This window comes from Eutrema salsugineum, unplaced genomic scaffold (genome assembly GCF_000478725.1).
Source record: "Eutrema salsugineum unplaced genomic scaffold, Eutsalg1_0 scaffold_5, whole genome shotgun sequence".
Classification (NCBI taxonomy): Eukaryota; Viridiplantae; Streptophyta; class Magnoliopsida; order Brassicales; family Brassicaceae; genus Eutrema; species Eutrema salsugineum.
Window position 1 is genome coordinate 10549761 of NW_006256612.1, and position 14543 is coordinate 10564303.

The window sequence follows — 14543 nt, forward strand, 5'->3', positions numbered from 1 at the left end:
TAAAATAAGTGCATCCATCAACAATAGTTTTTATAAAATATTTTCTACATAAATCAAGAATTTAATATCTACTATTATACACTTTAAACTTTAGTTTCTATAATAAATTTATTTCTTAGGATACTAAATCAATTTCTTTTATTCGTTTATGGAACGGAGGAACTACCAAAATAGGCTACATCATTATGAAGTGGTCACGACTTGAAATTGATGTGAAATACTTACACGTCTGGATTTAGCGGACTAACCACTTGGATAATGACACCCTTATTTCTCGATTTATATTTTTCTTTTTCTTACAAATGTTTTCACTTATCATCAATGATTCAACATCATGAACCAAAAGAAAGGCCTAATATCAAGTTTTGCCAACACATCATCTCAACGACGTCGTGTAAAGCCGAATATCTTTTGTCTATTCCTTACATTATTTAATTAATTAAAGGGTAATTTATTTATTTATTTTGGGCAATTAAATTCAATATCTCTCTCTCTTCTTCTACTTCTCTGGCTATCACTATCAGTGGAACCGTTGGGGAGTCTAATTTTCACTGTGACCTACTATGCTTTTAGCCTCTTAGGTCATTGATCTAGTTTGGGACTTTCAAGGACAACATTCGAAGAACAAGCAGAGTGGGTTTGGTACTGATCGTTTTATGGTTTAAGAGCTACATTCATTTCTTTGAGGCTGACCTTTGAATTTCTTTTTAACCATTTTTAGATTAAAAATTTCTGCTTTTGATTTCTACCCAGATCTCGCTATTCGCTCTTCCTCATCATCTTCCATCTCTGATTGTTTTACCAGTTTCGTCAGCTCTGATTTTGTCGAAAAGAATTGAATTTTGCTTTGGTATCTGCTTAACTGGAAATTTACCAGCTCCCTGCAACGAATTTCTTGGGGTTTTTGCTCTCTGGGTGTTGTTTGTCTTCTCGATCTTCATGATTTTTCTCTGCTGTCTTCAAGATCTCTGCTTTTCTTCACTTTCTTTAATGCCTTTTTTCTGTGACTTTTGTTTTTATCCATATCCGTTGATTCATGCTACTTTATCTCTTAGCACTGAAATGAAGACTTTCGATGATGGATTATGCTGCTCTGTGTTCCTTTATATTTGATTTTGTTACAGATTTTTGTTTTTGGTTAGGGTATGGGAATTTATACATATGTTGAATAGGTTTTAGCTCCAACTTCTTCATGTTCATTGGCTGATTGGTGCTGTATTTAGACTTAGCTTGTTTCTTTGCTTCTAGAACTCACAAACTTGGCTTGTTCTTCTGCATGTTTCTATATTTAGCAACTTATTCAATCCAGCCGCATCTTGCTCTCTTAAGAATGGGAAAGACTCCTGGTAAATGGATCAAGACTTTACTTCTCGGGAAGAAGTCACCAAAGTTGAATTTGGCAAACGGAAGCGAGAAACTGGTAAGACTATGGGATTTCTACTTCTTTCCTTGCACAAAATGTGGATACTTCTAACTATAATGTTGTTCATGCATACAAAGAGATCTGTTAAGAAAGAGGACCTGGCGGTATCGGTGATGGATGATTTTTCAAACTTATCGGTTGATCACAATCCAGTGGTTACATCACAGCCAGATTCAGCTACTACTACTGATTTAAGTTTGGTTTCCCCAAACAATGGCGATGAGTCAAAGGTTAATCTTGAGTCAACGAATGACTTGGAAGAAGCTGAGCTTGAACACGCTGTAATAAAGGTCCAGACTGCTTTCAGAGCTCATCAGGTACTTTTTCTTTGCCGTAATTAAGACAAATATACTGTATAGTGATTCTGGTAATGATGATGTTTTGGTTCTTCTACTCAAGGCACGTAGAGCATTTCGAACCCTTAAAGGTATCATCAGGCTGCAGGCAGCTATCCGTGGTCACCTGGTCAGAAGACAAGCCGTTGCTACGTATTCATGTATATGGGGAATTGTGAAGTTCCAGGCGCTTGTTCGTGGCCAGAAAGCTAGATCTTTAGATAAGGGGATTCAATTTCATAAAACACATATGGTAGGATCTCTTTACCACTACTTGGTTACATAACATAGTTGGCTGAATTTGTAGGCATGTCTTGTTTTTAATCAAGCTGTAATTTCCTTTCTTCTATTTAGGAACCAGGTGATTCGGAAGCTTTGCAATTGAGCACGTATAGTTGGATGAATAATCCCACAAAATTCTTCATCGTTGATAAGGTATTTTTCACTTTTGTTTGATAATTTCCATAAATTCTTGCTCGATAAACTCGGACTTACCAATCCTGCCTGCAACACAACGTTGGCTCTTTGTTTCTGTGGCGTCTTTCAGCTTCTGGCTTCATCACCAACTGCATTGCCTCTGAACATACAATATGGTCCTGAGGATCCTAACTCAGCCAAGATTTGGCTTGAACGCTGGCAACAATTGCAAGTTTGGTCTCCTGGTTCACGAGCAGCTAGCATTATGGTTCCAAAATCTAAGACAAAGAAGCGAAATTATGAAGCAGTTGTTGAATCAGAAAAGGCAAAGCCAATGCAAGGTATCAAGAAACAATCCGGACGTGGAAATGGCTCTAACCGCTCTGCTGCTGAAAGGGAGAAACCTAAACGAAATGTGAGAGAGGCTTCCAATCTTAGTAAAGATCCCCTGAGAACTGAGAGTGACAAAGCTAAGTACAGTTCAAGAAAAAGTAGAAGCGCCTCAAAGGAGGGATCTCCGTTGGAGGTTAAAGATGAGAAGCCTAGGCTTCGTCAGAAAAGGTCTTCTCTTTCAAACGGGCCAGAAAAAGCCACCCGTAAATCTGCTGAGAATAAGAGAGATACTGCAGATTCTGTGCAGATAGAGCCTGAAGTGAAGGTTACAGATGTCCTTGAAGGAGGAGACACTGTTGAGTCAGCTGAAAAGGACAAAAATACTGCAGATTGTGTGCAGATAGAGCCTGAAGTGAAAGTTTCAGATGTTCTTGAAGGAGGAGACGCTTTTGAGTCAGCTGAAAAGGAGAAACATACTGCAGAGTCTTTGCAGATAGAGCCTGAAGTGAAGGTTTCAGATGTTCTTCAAGGAGGATACGCTTGTGAGTCTCCTGAAAAGGAGAAAGACACCACAGATGTAGTTCCTAAAGACTTTGAAGTCGAAAAAGAAGAGAATTCACCGGAGGAAGATGAACCCAGAACTGCAGAAACCAGTGATAAAGGTGAAGAAGACCTCAAATGCTCGGATGTGAAGGTAAGCTCTGAGAACGGTGGTATTGGTTCTGAAAACACAAAGCCAAATGAAAGACGAGTGCCAGGGCCTGCAAATATTGACAATCAAGATGACGGGATTACGCATAGCGGGAGGAAAATCCCCAGCTACATGGCCCCGACCGCATCTGCAAAGGCCAGACTTAAAGGGGAAAGTTCTCCGAGATTTTCCCTAGAGAAAACTGAGAAAAATGGGACATCGCGGCGCCATTCTCTTCCTTCTCCAGCCAATGGTAAGCTGAGCACTACTTCTATGTCTCCAAGGGCTCACAGGCTTCTCCTAGCCTCAGCCAAAGGATCTGTGAACGGCGACAAATCTTTGTCTTCTTCTAAGAACACAAGTGGTAAGCAAGACTCACAATTACACAAAATTCTCTTAAAAGCTAAAAGCTTTACTCATATCAATAACCTTTTAACTCATTTTGTTTTTTTTTATTGTTTCAGATAAGTCAAACAGAACCGAATGGAAACGGTGAAGGTTCAGGCAAAAGAGAGTGTAGTCTCATCATCTTACACAATCGAGCTTATTTATAGTGTGTTTTTTTCTCTGCGTTTTGGTTTGGTTTGGTGAGTTTAGAGAGTGTTTGGTTAGAGTTCATGTTCATGTGTGGCTTTAATTTTCTCTGACATATGTTTGACGACACAAAACGGTTTGAGTAAATAGTTTTTCTCTGTATAATATATTTCTTTTCACTCATCTCCAATTATACATAGATTAACCTGAATCCCAAAACCTGCATTTTTACATATATTAGACATACAAGCTCAGAGTATGAGCTATTTACTTATCATCTTACACGCGGAGATTGATTGTAAGAAGGCAAAGGCGATGCGCGAGGGGTTAAGTGCATTAGAGGCCGATCTTGGCTATATCTTACCGGAGATTTCTGCACAGCAGAGGAATGACGAGCTCTTGGAGATACCGTCGGAGTGTGTTTGGTTCCAGGTTTAGCAGCGGATTCTAGCTGTTCTAATGTGACTAAAACCTCAGACATTTTCGGCCTGAGCTTTGCCTCGGGGTTTAAGCACTGCAACGCAAGACTAGCAGCTGCGTAAGCTCCCTTTTGTGGATATTGGCCGCCTAGTTTCGTGTCCATTATGCGAAAAAGCTTTCGCTTATCGTCAAGGTAAGGTCTTGCCCAGTCCACAAGACTATATTCGACTCCCCCATTTGAATTGTCCATGGCACGTCGTCCTGATATTAGTTCCAGTAATACCACTCCGAAGCTGTACACATCACTCTTTGCCGTCAATCTACCTGTAGTAGATGAAGATGAGCTTTCAGAAAGTGTCTAAAGAAACAAAACCACAAAGTGTCAAAGAAATTTGGTTGAATGACAAAGCTTTTGATGACTTCTTGGACATAAAAATAGAGTCTTTTCAAGATTTAAAAGTCAAAGCTTTTGAAACATTCTTGGAGAAACCTTTTGATGTGTTTTGTACACAGACACTGATAAAACTAGTTTGAAACCATATATAGATTGGCAGAACAAACCTGTGGCTATATATTCAGGAGCTGCATATCCCTGAGTACCCATGACTTTTGTGGACACATGTGTATTATCTCCAGTGGGACCTGCTTTCGCCAAACCAAAATCCGAAAGCTTAGCATTGAAATCCTGCATTAAGACACAATTTCAAACGGTTAAGAGTCAAGCGAATCACCAAAGTGCTAGAAGAGAGTTTCTGGTCGGTTTATTACAGAGTCGAGTAGAATGTTAGCAGCTTTGAAGTCTCTGTATATCACTTGTGACTTGGCTTCATGAAGAAAAGTAAGCCCTTTAGCTGCACCTACTGCCACTTTCATCCTTATAGCCCAGGTAAGTGGCTGCGCACCACCTGCAAGAAACCATTGACACGACCATTATCAAATACCGAAAAGAAATGAAGAGCATATATATAGAACAAACACAATGCTTCAACGTCAAACTCAAGATCTGTCGAATTACAGAAAAACATACGTCTAAAAAGATGATTCTCCAAGCTTCCTTTAGGCATGAATTCATACACAAGAAGCCGGTTTTCGCCTTCTGCGCAATACCCAACTAGTAATACAAGATTTGGGTGACTAAGTTGACCAAGATAGTTTACTTCAGTCTGAAAAAACAAACAATATCTCAATGTCAACAATATGAAGGAAACTTATACCGGTGAATGTTTACGTGACAAACAAACAAAAAAGGGCTTACCAACCACTCTTTATGACCTTGGAAACCTTCAGGTTTAAGCTTCTTAACAGCAACAACGATTCCGGAACCAGGTCTTGAAGCAGTAAGAGTTGTTTCATCAATCCATCCTTTGAATACACAACCGAAACCTCCTTCGCCTAGTAGAGTATCAGGACGAAAGTTCTTGGTTGCGTTCTTGAGCTCGTTGAAAGAGAAGGCTTTTAGATTTGGTGATGAGAGTATCTCTCCTTCTGTTCTAAGCGTTGGTAATGATCCTAAACTGCTCCCTGTGCTGTGAGAGTTTGTGCTTAGTCCTGAAGGAACCGTTGAACGGCTTGTCTTGCTCGAAACTTTTGATGCCGAAGAAGCTATAAATATGATCGATCAAACATAGGAAAATCTCATTAATTTGCTAAGAATATCAATACAAGTAATAACAGAGCATTTCGAAAGGTCTGATCTTCGATGATCCAGACACAATTTGGTACTTAGTGTCAAAGATTTAGCTCTGATTCAGAAAGTCATTCGAATAGCCCATTTGTATGATAAATACAAATCTCCAAAGAACTCAAAGATAGAATCCAAATTAAGTAAGAAAGGCTTGAGAGGAACTACTTACCAGAATTAGCAAGTGGGCTATGGCTGGTACTAGTACTATCCACTTTAGCTGATGAATCTAAGCAATTACCCATTTCAGATAGAAAGAAAAACGAAATTAGATAATTAAAAGCAGCTTGAAAATTCTCAAGTAGACAAAGCTGGTGTTCTTGTTGAGCAACGAAACAGAAAATCAGGACAAGAACAGAGCCACAAAGAGGGTAGCACAAAAAGTTTCGGCGGCGCAATGTCTACTAAGCCGAATAGAGAAGTTCATAGAATGGAAATATTACAAAAAAAAAAAAATTATAAAGAAGAAGAAGGAGAGAGGAAGGAACAAGGAAGGTGAAGAACAGAGGATCAGAAGCAAAACAAAATAATAGAAGAAAGTCGTCGTGTGCTCTCGTCCAGATTGACGTCAGGTTCTTTTTTAAAATGACAAAAACGTCCCTCATTCCAGAGTCGTTTTAACTTTTAATTAGATCCGATTGCGTCATGCTCACGCCAATATATCTGAGTGGTTTTTTTCTCAATGATATTTTTCAGTAACCGAGTTGATATTAGATTAATTATTACACGACCAAAAAAAAATAATTATTACAAGAAGGAAGGTCGTTGGCAAAAAAGTCGTGTTCCCATCTCATTGTCTGAGTATCTTGGTACACTTTACATTTGGAGCTTTCTAAGTTCTGTCTTTCTTTCACTAATTATCCTCTCAAAAAGTAATAAAAACAGTTTTAAGGAAAGATTTTGGATGGCTCGTTATATTTGACTCGTTCAAACGTGTACTACCGTACCTACAATTAAATTGATATTTATATAGCTTATTGTTGTGTAGAATACTTTTTATTAATCTGAAATACTAAAGTATGGAATAATTTTATTTTTATTTTGTTGACGCAAAAAAAAAAAATAGAAGAAAGCGGAATTTAATGTTTATGTTTGTGTCATTTCAATCAAAAATGGTCTCCGTTGACGAACGGTATTTTTTTCTGTTTAAGGACAAAAAGGTGGTGGGTCTGGATCGCACATATCGTTGAAACTTTGATGGCTATTTTTATTTATTTTTGGTAGAAAGCTTTGATGGCTATGGGTGCGCTAAATAATTTTGCGTGATAGAATAATAAAGTGATCATTGTGAGAGATTTCTAGTTTTATATGTAAATTTTAGTATCGGACTAAAAGGGTTCCATTGAACTTGTTCGTTTACAGTGTTTTCTATAGAGCTACTTTTAAATTCATTCTATAGGGTTATATATACAAAGTTGATTTCTAGGCTTCTAGCTATAGATCCAAAAAGTTCATTAGAAATTTGGTCCAAAAATCAACGGCATTACATCTATCATTAATATTTGATAAAATCTAATCTGAAAGCCTGAAAAAAAAAAACAATACTGTGGAGTTTTTCCCTCTCTAGCTGACAAAATGAATAATGGAAAATATTGTAACTGTATAACGCAGGATATATGAAATTCAACTTTTAAATAAGTAGATTATTTTTGGTAGAATTAGTAAAACGTTGAACTTGTCATAATTCCAAAGTGTTATATGCTTTACTATTATATTGCATTTGCATCATCAAACCACCTATATACTAACAGAAACATTAATCGTTTGTAGTCATAGAACTAACAGAACGTATAGTTAACGTCTTAAATATACTAATTTTCGGGTATATTTCTTAAATATATTAATTTCTTAGATCCCATCCATGCATTGACCCAAGGAATTACTCAATCTGTTCACATTGCTGTTGACCGGTAATTAAACTATTATAGACTTTTGTTTCCCCTTTATATATATTGCATATATCATTAGGCACGTGTGGACGAAAAAACCAATATGGCATCTTTCCAGAATTCGCTGAACAGAAGTAACCTTATTACTCACTCGCGAGTCGCGAATACAGTATTATAAATTGGTATATATGTTACACTATCTGACCAAGTAACATACTGACATGTACCAGTAAAATCATGAAATCTCTTATTCGCTCAATAGGAGTAATCGTATACAAAGCATGTTAATGAGTTATATTCACTCTCTTGGCTATTCAAACCAGAAAGTGCATCCCCAAAAGGATGATTTTATTATAGAAATTCTTTTTTATTCTCCTTCTGCATGACTTCTAAATATAGTTGTTGCATTCTGAGTATACATAAAGATAAAATTACTCGAATTCGAATGAACAATGCATGAGTGCAAGACTATGCTTCTTTGATCATATTCAATATTTTAAACTTGTTGTTCAGTATGTCAATTATCCACAATTGCTTTAAAATGTTATCATATTGTTTATTCACCTAACATTTAATATAATTAATTAATTTAGGCGTCTTTGCTACGAAGCAAATCAACATTCGTATACGCCTTTTCTTTTATTTCTTACCATCACGTGATCTTAGGTTTATGCGAGTTCATCAATCATCATTGAACTATTTTCAAACTATACCTTGAATATGATAATCCAGATAGAATGGGGTATCGTCGTCCTAACCCGATGGGATGGAATAATTCCTACATAAACCGCAATTAATTACAGTTTTTTTTTTTGTTATCTCTATTAATCTATGATGTATTTTCTCACATCCGGTATCACGCATGCAAGGGTGAAATATATTTTAAATATTAGTGTATGTTCTTTTGTTTTTCTCCATATTCTACCTTATATATCAAAAATATGATTAATATGAAACTTTACAATATAGCGCAATTTATATCATCGGTTGACGCAGAAACCTCTTTTTAATGTGTGTGCAGATCGGTTAATTAAAGGGCCGAAAAGCCCACGATGTAAAAAGAACTAAATTTGACCATGGAGGAGACTACCTGCCGTTTTCATTGAAGAAAACGTCACGCAACTCTAGCTTTTATCTCAGACATGGATACCAGTGTGTGTGACTTGGATTTCAGAAATAAATCCACGTCTCACGGCCAATGAGAAATGCCATGTCAGATTATTTATCCAATAATACAGCTACACGTGGAACATCTACGTCTTTCTCGCGCCTCCGACACTGTGATAACTTTCACTTCAGATCGCTCTCATAATTTGATCGCAAATCAGGTGAATATAACGTAAATTGAAACTCGAAACTTTTGCCGGACAAAATATCAGGCGGCGTGCGGCGATGGAAGCTCACGGTTCCGGTCTCCGGCGAGTTCTGTTGTTGTCGTTCTGTGTCGCCGGGATCTGGGCCGCTTACATTTACCAAGGCGTTCTTCAGGAGACCCTGTAAGTAAAATTCTTAAGTCGAATCGATCATCTTATTTAGCTCGTTGATTTTATCCTCGCCATTGCTCGATTCTGTTCGCTCAAGATCGTTGCTATACTCGGAACCCTGTTTGTGATGCATTTGTAACACAAATCTGTGATTGGAATGTGTAGACATGTAGCTGCTAGGAACTTTTTTATCCAAAGGACTCAAACTTTCCGTTTATAATTAGGTCGACGAAGAAATTTGGCGAAGATGGGAAGAGATTTGAGCATCTTGCCTTTCTGAACTTGGCTCAGAATTTAGTTTGCTTGGTCTGGTCTTATATAAGTGAGCATTCGAAATACTCTTCCTTGCTTATTCATTAGATGTTAGCGAAGAATAATTGAAGCTAAAGTCTTTATCTTTGCCGTTTCGATTGTGAGCAGTGATTAAGCTCTGGTCCAATGGAGGTAGTGGTGGAGCACCATGGTGGACATACTGGAGTGCTGGCATTACTAATACGATTGGTCCTGCCATGGGCATTGAAGCTTTGAAGTATATCAGTTACCCAGCTCAGGTAACTTAAAGTCAGCTTTAGGTTGATAATTCAGCTAAACGGATCTAGTTTTAACCGTCTTTGAGGTAGTATGTAGCGGAATATGTTTTTTTTTTTTAAGAAATGGTATTTAATGGGGAACTTGCTTTATGCAGGTTCTGGCAAAATCTTCGAAAATGATTCCAGGTGAGGTGTCTATTTAGAGGCGTCAATCCATTTATTCTTAAATCATAATCGCTCCCCAAACTTGTTAGAATTATATGATTTCCATGTATATCTTATCTTTGCTTTTTTCTTTCTTGTAGTTATGCTGATGGGTTCCTTAGTTTATGGCATAAGATACACTTTGCCTGAATATCTTTGCACCTTTCTTGTTGCGGGAGGAGTGTCCATGTTTGCCCTTCTTAAGGTAAGCAGATCTATGATCAGGAATTTTGACCAGAACATTTGTCTCTGAAATGTAGTAAATTGTCTTTGAATCGTTTCAGACAAGCTCGAAGACAATCAGCAAGCTAGCACATCCAAATGCACCCCTTGGTTACGGACTTTGCTTCTTGAACCTCGCGTTTGACGGATTCACAAACGCTACCCAGGATTCCATTACCGCAAGGTATGATTCTTGAACATGAATTTATAATTCTAATTTACTCCAATTTAGAACGCCAAGCTCTCTCCCATATGTCAACTGAAAATTTAATTATCGCCATACATGGATACAGGTACCCAAAAACTAACGCATGGGACATAATGCTGGGAATGAATTTATGGGGAACCATATACAACATGGTCTACATGTTTGGATTGCCACACGGGAGCGGATTTGAAGCTGTACAGTTCTGCAAGCAACACCCTGAGGCAGCATGGGACATTCTTATGTACTGTCTATGCGGTGCAGTGGGCCAAAACTTTATCTTCTTGACAATTAGCAGATTCGGGTCTCTAGCTAACACGACGATAACCACAACCCGGAAGTTTGTAAGCATCGTGGTATCCTCAGTTCTGAGCGGGAATCCACTGTCATCCAAACAATGGGGATGTGTGTCGATGGTGTTTGGTGGTTTGTCTTACCAAATTTACCTAAAATGGAGGAAGCTGCAGAGAATGCAGAAGAAGAAAAAGACTTGAAGCTGAGAATGGAGATCAAAAGCTTTGATTCTTCAAACAAAATTGTTTTTTTGATTTGGCAACTTTTTTACTTCACCATATCTAGAGGGAAGAAAAGCTTAGTCACATTAGCAAAATGTAACCGAATGCATTAGAAGACAACTTAAATATATAAAACAAAAATCAAATCATATTTCCACTCATATATGTCTTTACAAGCACATTTTGCAACACAAAATCCTAGGAGGGAACAAGTTTTAAGTTCTTTTGTCTTCTTCTTTCACACCTGTGAGAGAAGAGCAGCTGACAAACAGGTAAAACTCTTCCCTCTTCCGAGTTGTTTCTTTTCCCTAGAGTTACACACTGAAAGACTTCTTTATATATATGTGATAGAGATTATGTACAAAGATGAAGAAAACAAATCAAGAAATCAGGGAGAAATGCTCAGATGATGTATCTGAGTATGACTCTTAAAGACAAACCAAAGAATTTTTCTGAAGACACACCGGTGCCTTCCTTTGTAGATGGCTTCCTTATGTTTAGTAAGAAGAAAAGAAAGAGAAAATTTGAATCTGAGTATATGGCAGATTCTTGGGAGCTTTCTTTGATGGTGCTAGAAATGTTACCATTAACATTCTTGGACCAAGAAAGAGATTTTAAAACCTTGAGGAAGGAATGCAGATCATGGCATGCCCGCTTCATAAAAACTTTCAGGCCGATATGGCTGCAAAACCTAAAATGAAATCTAGTAAAATTGGGAAAAAATTACGTCTCCATGGAGACAAAACCGCGGTTTAGGGCTCATAAGGGTATGAGAGAGATGGCTGGTTTGGTTGGTTTTACAAACTATGGAGAAGGGCTCTTTTGCAAGGGGGCGGTTGTGAAGGATTAGCACTTGGACATGGAGATGAGGACTCGATCCCGAGTGTTTTTAGCAGGAAGCTCCTCTCCTGAAAAAGCAATCAGTCTTTAAGACTCAATGTTTGATTAACGCCAAAGAAGCAATGGTGTGAAGCTTACACTTTCAGAGAATTGTGGACTTGGGATGCCATCTGCTAGAGATCTGAACAATGGTGTGACATGAATAGGCGAGCTGAACTTTTCTTCTCCCGAGATGGGCATATTCTCATCAGGATTTTTCAAGACATCGCAAGTTGAGAGGAACTCATCTTCACCTTGTTTATGTTCTGTCTGAGTATCAGACACTGATGGCTGTGTTCTGTCACCAGACTGATCCACCATGATAGTTGATCCTGAACTATACTCAGAGCTAGCTGGTGAGTCATGGAGATCAGGTTGCCTGGAGGACATCAAATGAAAGAATTAGACAGTCAAAATTTATATATCAACAGACAAAGTATGCAGGTGATTAAAAGCTAGTTTCACCTCCAAGATGGCTGATTCTCTTCATAACTACTCCTCAAATCCTCTACAAGATCCTTAAATTCGTCGATTTGAAAATCAATGTCAGGTATTCCATATCTGAATAAATCATTTTCCTTGCCCTTATTCAAGAAATCCTGAAGGACCTGAACATATGCATATATAAACAAGAGGTTCTCTTATCAGGCACTTTTCGCCATTTTCTCTAAGCTGAGAAGAAATGGTTTCTTTGTTTTACCTTCCAAGCGTTCTCCATGCTTTGTTCTGTGTTGTCTGCATTTACTTTCTGCGCCAACGAGCTTAAAAGTTCAGCTTGTTGCATCAAAGCTGTTACTTTTGGATCATCCTTTTTCAGAAACGTCCCTTCACCATCACTCTCCTTCACATTGATTGCTTGATTCTGTTCCTCCGAGATATCAATATCCGTGGCATCCCGCGCTAATACCGAAAATGGAGATCTTGTCAGCTGATTCACACAAGTCTCAGCCTTTCCATAATTACCGATCTCTGTAAGATCTAGAATGTGACTTCTCCTGTATATTCATAACCCACAAGAACATGAATCTATAAAAACAGTTGGGAAACTTGTATGTTTGTTGATACAATAAGAAACAAATTTACCTCATTTTCTTGGCAATAGGAGCTTCATTCTCGGCTTTTCGAGGTGTAGTGATACCGTCTAAGAACAACATTCTTTTGTTGTTTGAGTTGTTCTCTTTAGCCATAGCTTCATGCTTGGCTCTCTTCTTACAAAGTGTTGTAAACCTGTTCTTGACAGCATTATCCGTTCTACAAACACACAAAGAACAGAACATTAATAAATCACTCTGGTCCGGTAATGATGACTTTAACCACCATTAGAACTGTGATTCTACCTGCCTGAAACCACCTTTGCTATCTCAGTCCATCTATTCCCAAATACTCTTTGTGCCTAAGAAATCACATACAAGCGCTTAACAAATGATCAGACAAAGCCCAAATATAATATCTCAAATCTTATCCATGTAATGAAGTCAGTAATTGAAGTCACCTCACACAAAAGCATATCTTCTTCAGGGGACCAACCTCCTCTTTTGAAATCAGAGTTTAAGTATGTATACCATCTGCAAAACAAAAATCCATAGCCAGATGTAAAAACTCTGTTTTGAACAAAACCCAGAAAGATTTAGATTACAGGAAACATATTAGCTAATCAATTTAATTGAACGGATTCACCAACCTTCTTCTGCATTGCCTTGTGCTCTTATCCTTAAACTTGGATGCGATGATCGCCCAACTAATATCATCAAAACACAATGGAACCAACAACCCAGCAATCTTTTAGAATCACTCCTCTAAAAAACCAAAACTTTTTTTTTGAAAGGAAAAAAACAGATGACTGAAAATGAAAAAAAAAAACAAAAACAAAAAAGCTCTTACTTTTCGGTTCCATGAAGAGTAATTTGTTCTCTTAGTATAACATCCTCCTGCAACTCAAGAAACCCATTTTAGAATCGGACCAAAACAGAGCAACAAAAGATTCAGGATACACACACACAATCATATGTATATGTATTCATCACACCTCTGGTGTCCAAGTAACAATATGACGTTCCTTCTTCTTTGAATCTTCGTTATTGATATTCTTCTTCTTTTTCTTCTTCGTGACTTCCATTTTTCTTCTTCTTCACTTCTCTCTCTCTCTCTCTCTCTCTCTCTCTCTCTCTCTCTCTCTCTCTCTCTCTCTCTCTCTGTTTATTATCTAGTTTTTTCAACGACGCTCCGTTGCCCTTTTAAAAATCCAAGTCCTCCTATCACACACAGACTCCTTCAACTTTTTCCAAGAAATAAAAGAAAAATCGGGAAAAAAAAAAAAAAACCTAATGAAAGACAAACTCTGAAAAGGAACTCATTTTCGTCACTCAAAAACTCTCGACTTATCTGCTTTATTTATTCTCCACTCAGACTAAATTCCTCTGATGCGAATTTACAGAGATCGAGCTACGGCAAAAGGAAAATGGGTTCTTCTTATATAAGAAAAGAAACAAGAATTGACAAAAAAATTGCTTTTTATGTCATTCACGATTCATGAACACATGGGTTTCGTTTCATCATATTCAAAATGCGAGAAAAATAAGTAAATAAAAAGAACTCATTCTCTCAATTGAATCTGATTAAATTTATTTTCTCTCTCCACATGAAACCTATTTTTAATTTTTCTTACAACTCTTTATGTTAAGATATTTAAAGAAAACAATAAAAATGAAAAATAAAAAATGAAAGCCAACGGATGGGTGAGTAAGTGCGCGGGTATGAAGGGGAAGTTTGAAAAAATAAACG

General features: G+C 37.6%; 4 protein-coding genes across 7 annotated transcripts; 2 read left to right on the top strand and 2 right to left on the bottom strand.

Moving 5' to 3' along the window:
- The first annotated feature begins 500 nt into the window (after nucleotides 1–500).
- On the top strand, nucleotides 501–3916 carry LOC18993428 (protein IQ-DOMAIN 31). Of its 4 annotated transcripts, none has more exons than XM_006416956.2 (7): nucleotides 501–642; nucleotides 1293–1420; nucleotides 1501–1740; nucleotides 1823–2011; nucleotides 2113–2193; nucleotides 2306–3563; nucleotides 3664–3916. In XM_006416956.2, exons 2-7 carry the CDS (start codon nucleotides 1331–1333, stop codon nucleotides 3693–3695), a joined length of 1890 nt encoding a protein of 629 aa, XP_006417019.1. In that variant the 5' UTR covers nucleotides 501–642; nucleotides 1293–1330; the 3' UTR covers nucleotides 3696–3916. The 4 variants fall into 4 exon arrangements, with proteins under 4 accessions (XP_006417019.1, XP_006417018.1, XP_024008580.1 ...); XM_006416955.2 differs by having other exon boundaries at nucleotides 517–633; XM_024152812.1 differs by lacking the exon at nucleotides 501–642 and adding an exon at nucleotides 666–850.
- On the bottom strand, nucleotides 3875–6301 carry LOC18993430 (probable serine/threonine-protein kinase PBL2). Its single transcript, XM_006416954.2, has 6 exons — nucleotides 6007–6301; nucleotides 5409–5755; nucleotides 5181–5316; nucleotides 4922–5058; nucleotides 4715–4838; nucleotides 3875–4477 (listed from the first exon to the last, which is right to left on the bottom strand). The coding sequence occupies exons 1-6, from the start codon at nucleotides 6077–6079 to the stop codon at nucleotides 4008–4010; spliced, it is 1287 nt and encodes a 428-aa protein (XP_006417017.1). The 5' UTR covers nucleotides 6080–6301; the 3' UTR covers nucleotides 3875–4007.
- Nucleotides 6302–9015: 2714 nt separating this feature from the next.
- LOC18993429 (UDP-galactose/UDP-glucose transporter 3) lies at nucleotides 9016–11042 on the top strand. Its single transcript, XM_006416959.2, has 7 exons — nucleotides 9016–9219; nucleotides 9432–9529; nucleotides 9628–9758; nucleotides 9893–9923; nucleotides 10043–10146; nucleotides 10226–10347; nucleotides 10457–11042. Exons 1-7 carry the CDS (start codon nucleotides 9116–9118, stop codon nucleotides 10860–10862), a joined length of 996 nt encoding a protein of 331 aa, XP_006417022.1. The 5' UTR covers nucleotides 9016–9115; the 3' UTR covers nucleotides 10863–11042.
- LOC18993431 (transcription factor MYB124) lies at nucleotides 11014–14387 on the bottom strand. Its single transcript, XM_006416958.2, has 10 exons — nucleotides 13789–14387; nucleotides 13644–13690; nucleotides 13444–13500; nucleotides 13255–13327; nucleotides 13100–13155; nucleotides 12846–13013; nucleotides 12463–12757; nucleotides 12228–12370; nucleotides 11862–12141; nucleotides 11014–11791 (listed from the first exon to the last, which is right to left on the bottom strand). The coding sequence occupies exons 1-10, from the start codon at nucleotides 13876–13878 to the stop codon at nucleotides 11681–11683; spliced, it is 1320 nt and encodes a 439-aa protein (XP_006417021.1). The 5' UTR covers nucleotides 13879–14387; the 3' UTR covers nucleotides 11014–11680.
- Nucleotides 14388–14543: the final 156 nt, after the last annotated feature.

Bases quoted from the DNA above. Each gene is read 5' to 3' on its own strand.
- LOC18993428 (XM_024152811.1), top strand. From the start codon at position 1,277: ATGTTTCTATATTTAGCAACTTATTCAATCCAGCCGCATCTTGCTCTC. The intron at 1,741-1,822 runs GTACTTTTTCTT...CTTCTACTCAAG, and splicing joins CTGCTTTCAGAGCTCATCAG to GCACGTAGAGCATTTCGAAC. The intron at 2,012-2,112 runs GTAGGATCTCTT...TCTTCTATTTAG, and splicing joins AATTTCATAAAACACATATG to GAACCAGGTGATTCGGAAGC.
- LOC18993430 (XM_006416954.2), bottom strand. From the start codon at position 6,079: ATGGGTAATTGCTTAGATTCATCAGCTAAAGTGGATAGTACTAGTACC. The intron at 5,317-5,408 runs GTAAGCCCTTTT...TTGTTTTTTCAG, and splicing joins AAGGTCATAAAGAGTGGTTG to ACTGAAGTAAACTATCTTGG. The intron at 5,059-5,180 runs GTATGTTTTTCT...GGTTTCTTGCAG, and splicing joins GGAGAATCATCTTTTTAGAC to GTGGTGCGCAGCCACTTACC.
- LOC18993429 (XM_006416959.2), top strand. From the start codon at position 9,116: ATGGAAGCTCACGGTTCCGGTCTCCGGCGAGTTCTGTTGTTGTCGTTC. The intron at 9,530-9,627 runs GTGAGCATTCGA...GATTGTGAGCAG, and splicing joins CTTGGTCTGGTCTTATATAA to TGATTAAGCTCTGGTCCAAT. The intron at 9,759-9,892 runs GTAACTTAAAGT...TGCTTTATGCAG, and splicing joins ATATCAGTTACCCAGCTCAG to GTTCTGGCAAAATCTTCGAA.
- LOC18993431 (XM_006416958.2), bottom strand. From the start codon at position 13,878: ATGGAAGTCACGAAGAAGAAAAAGAAGAAGAATATCAATAACGAAGAT. The intron at 12,371-12,462 runs GTAAAACAAAGA...GCATATGTTCAG, and splicing joins GCATGGAGAACGCTTGGAAG to GTCCTTCAGGATTTCTTGAA. The intron at 11,792-11,861 runs GTAAGCTTCACA...TTGCTTTTTCAG, and splicing joins GTCCACAATTCTCTGAAAGT to GAGAGGAGCTTCCTGCTAAA.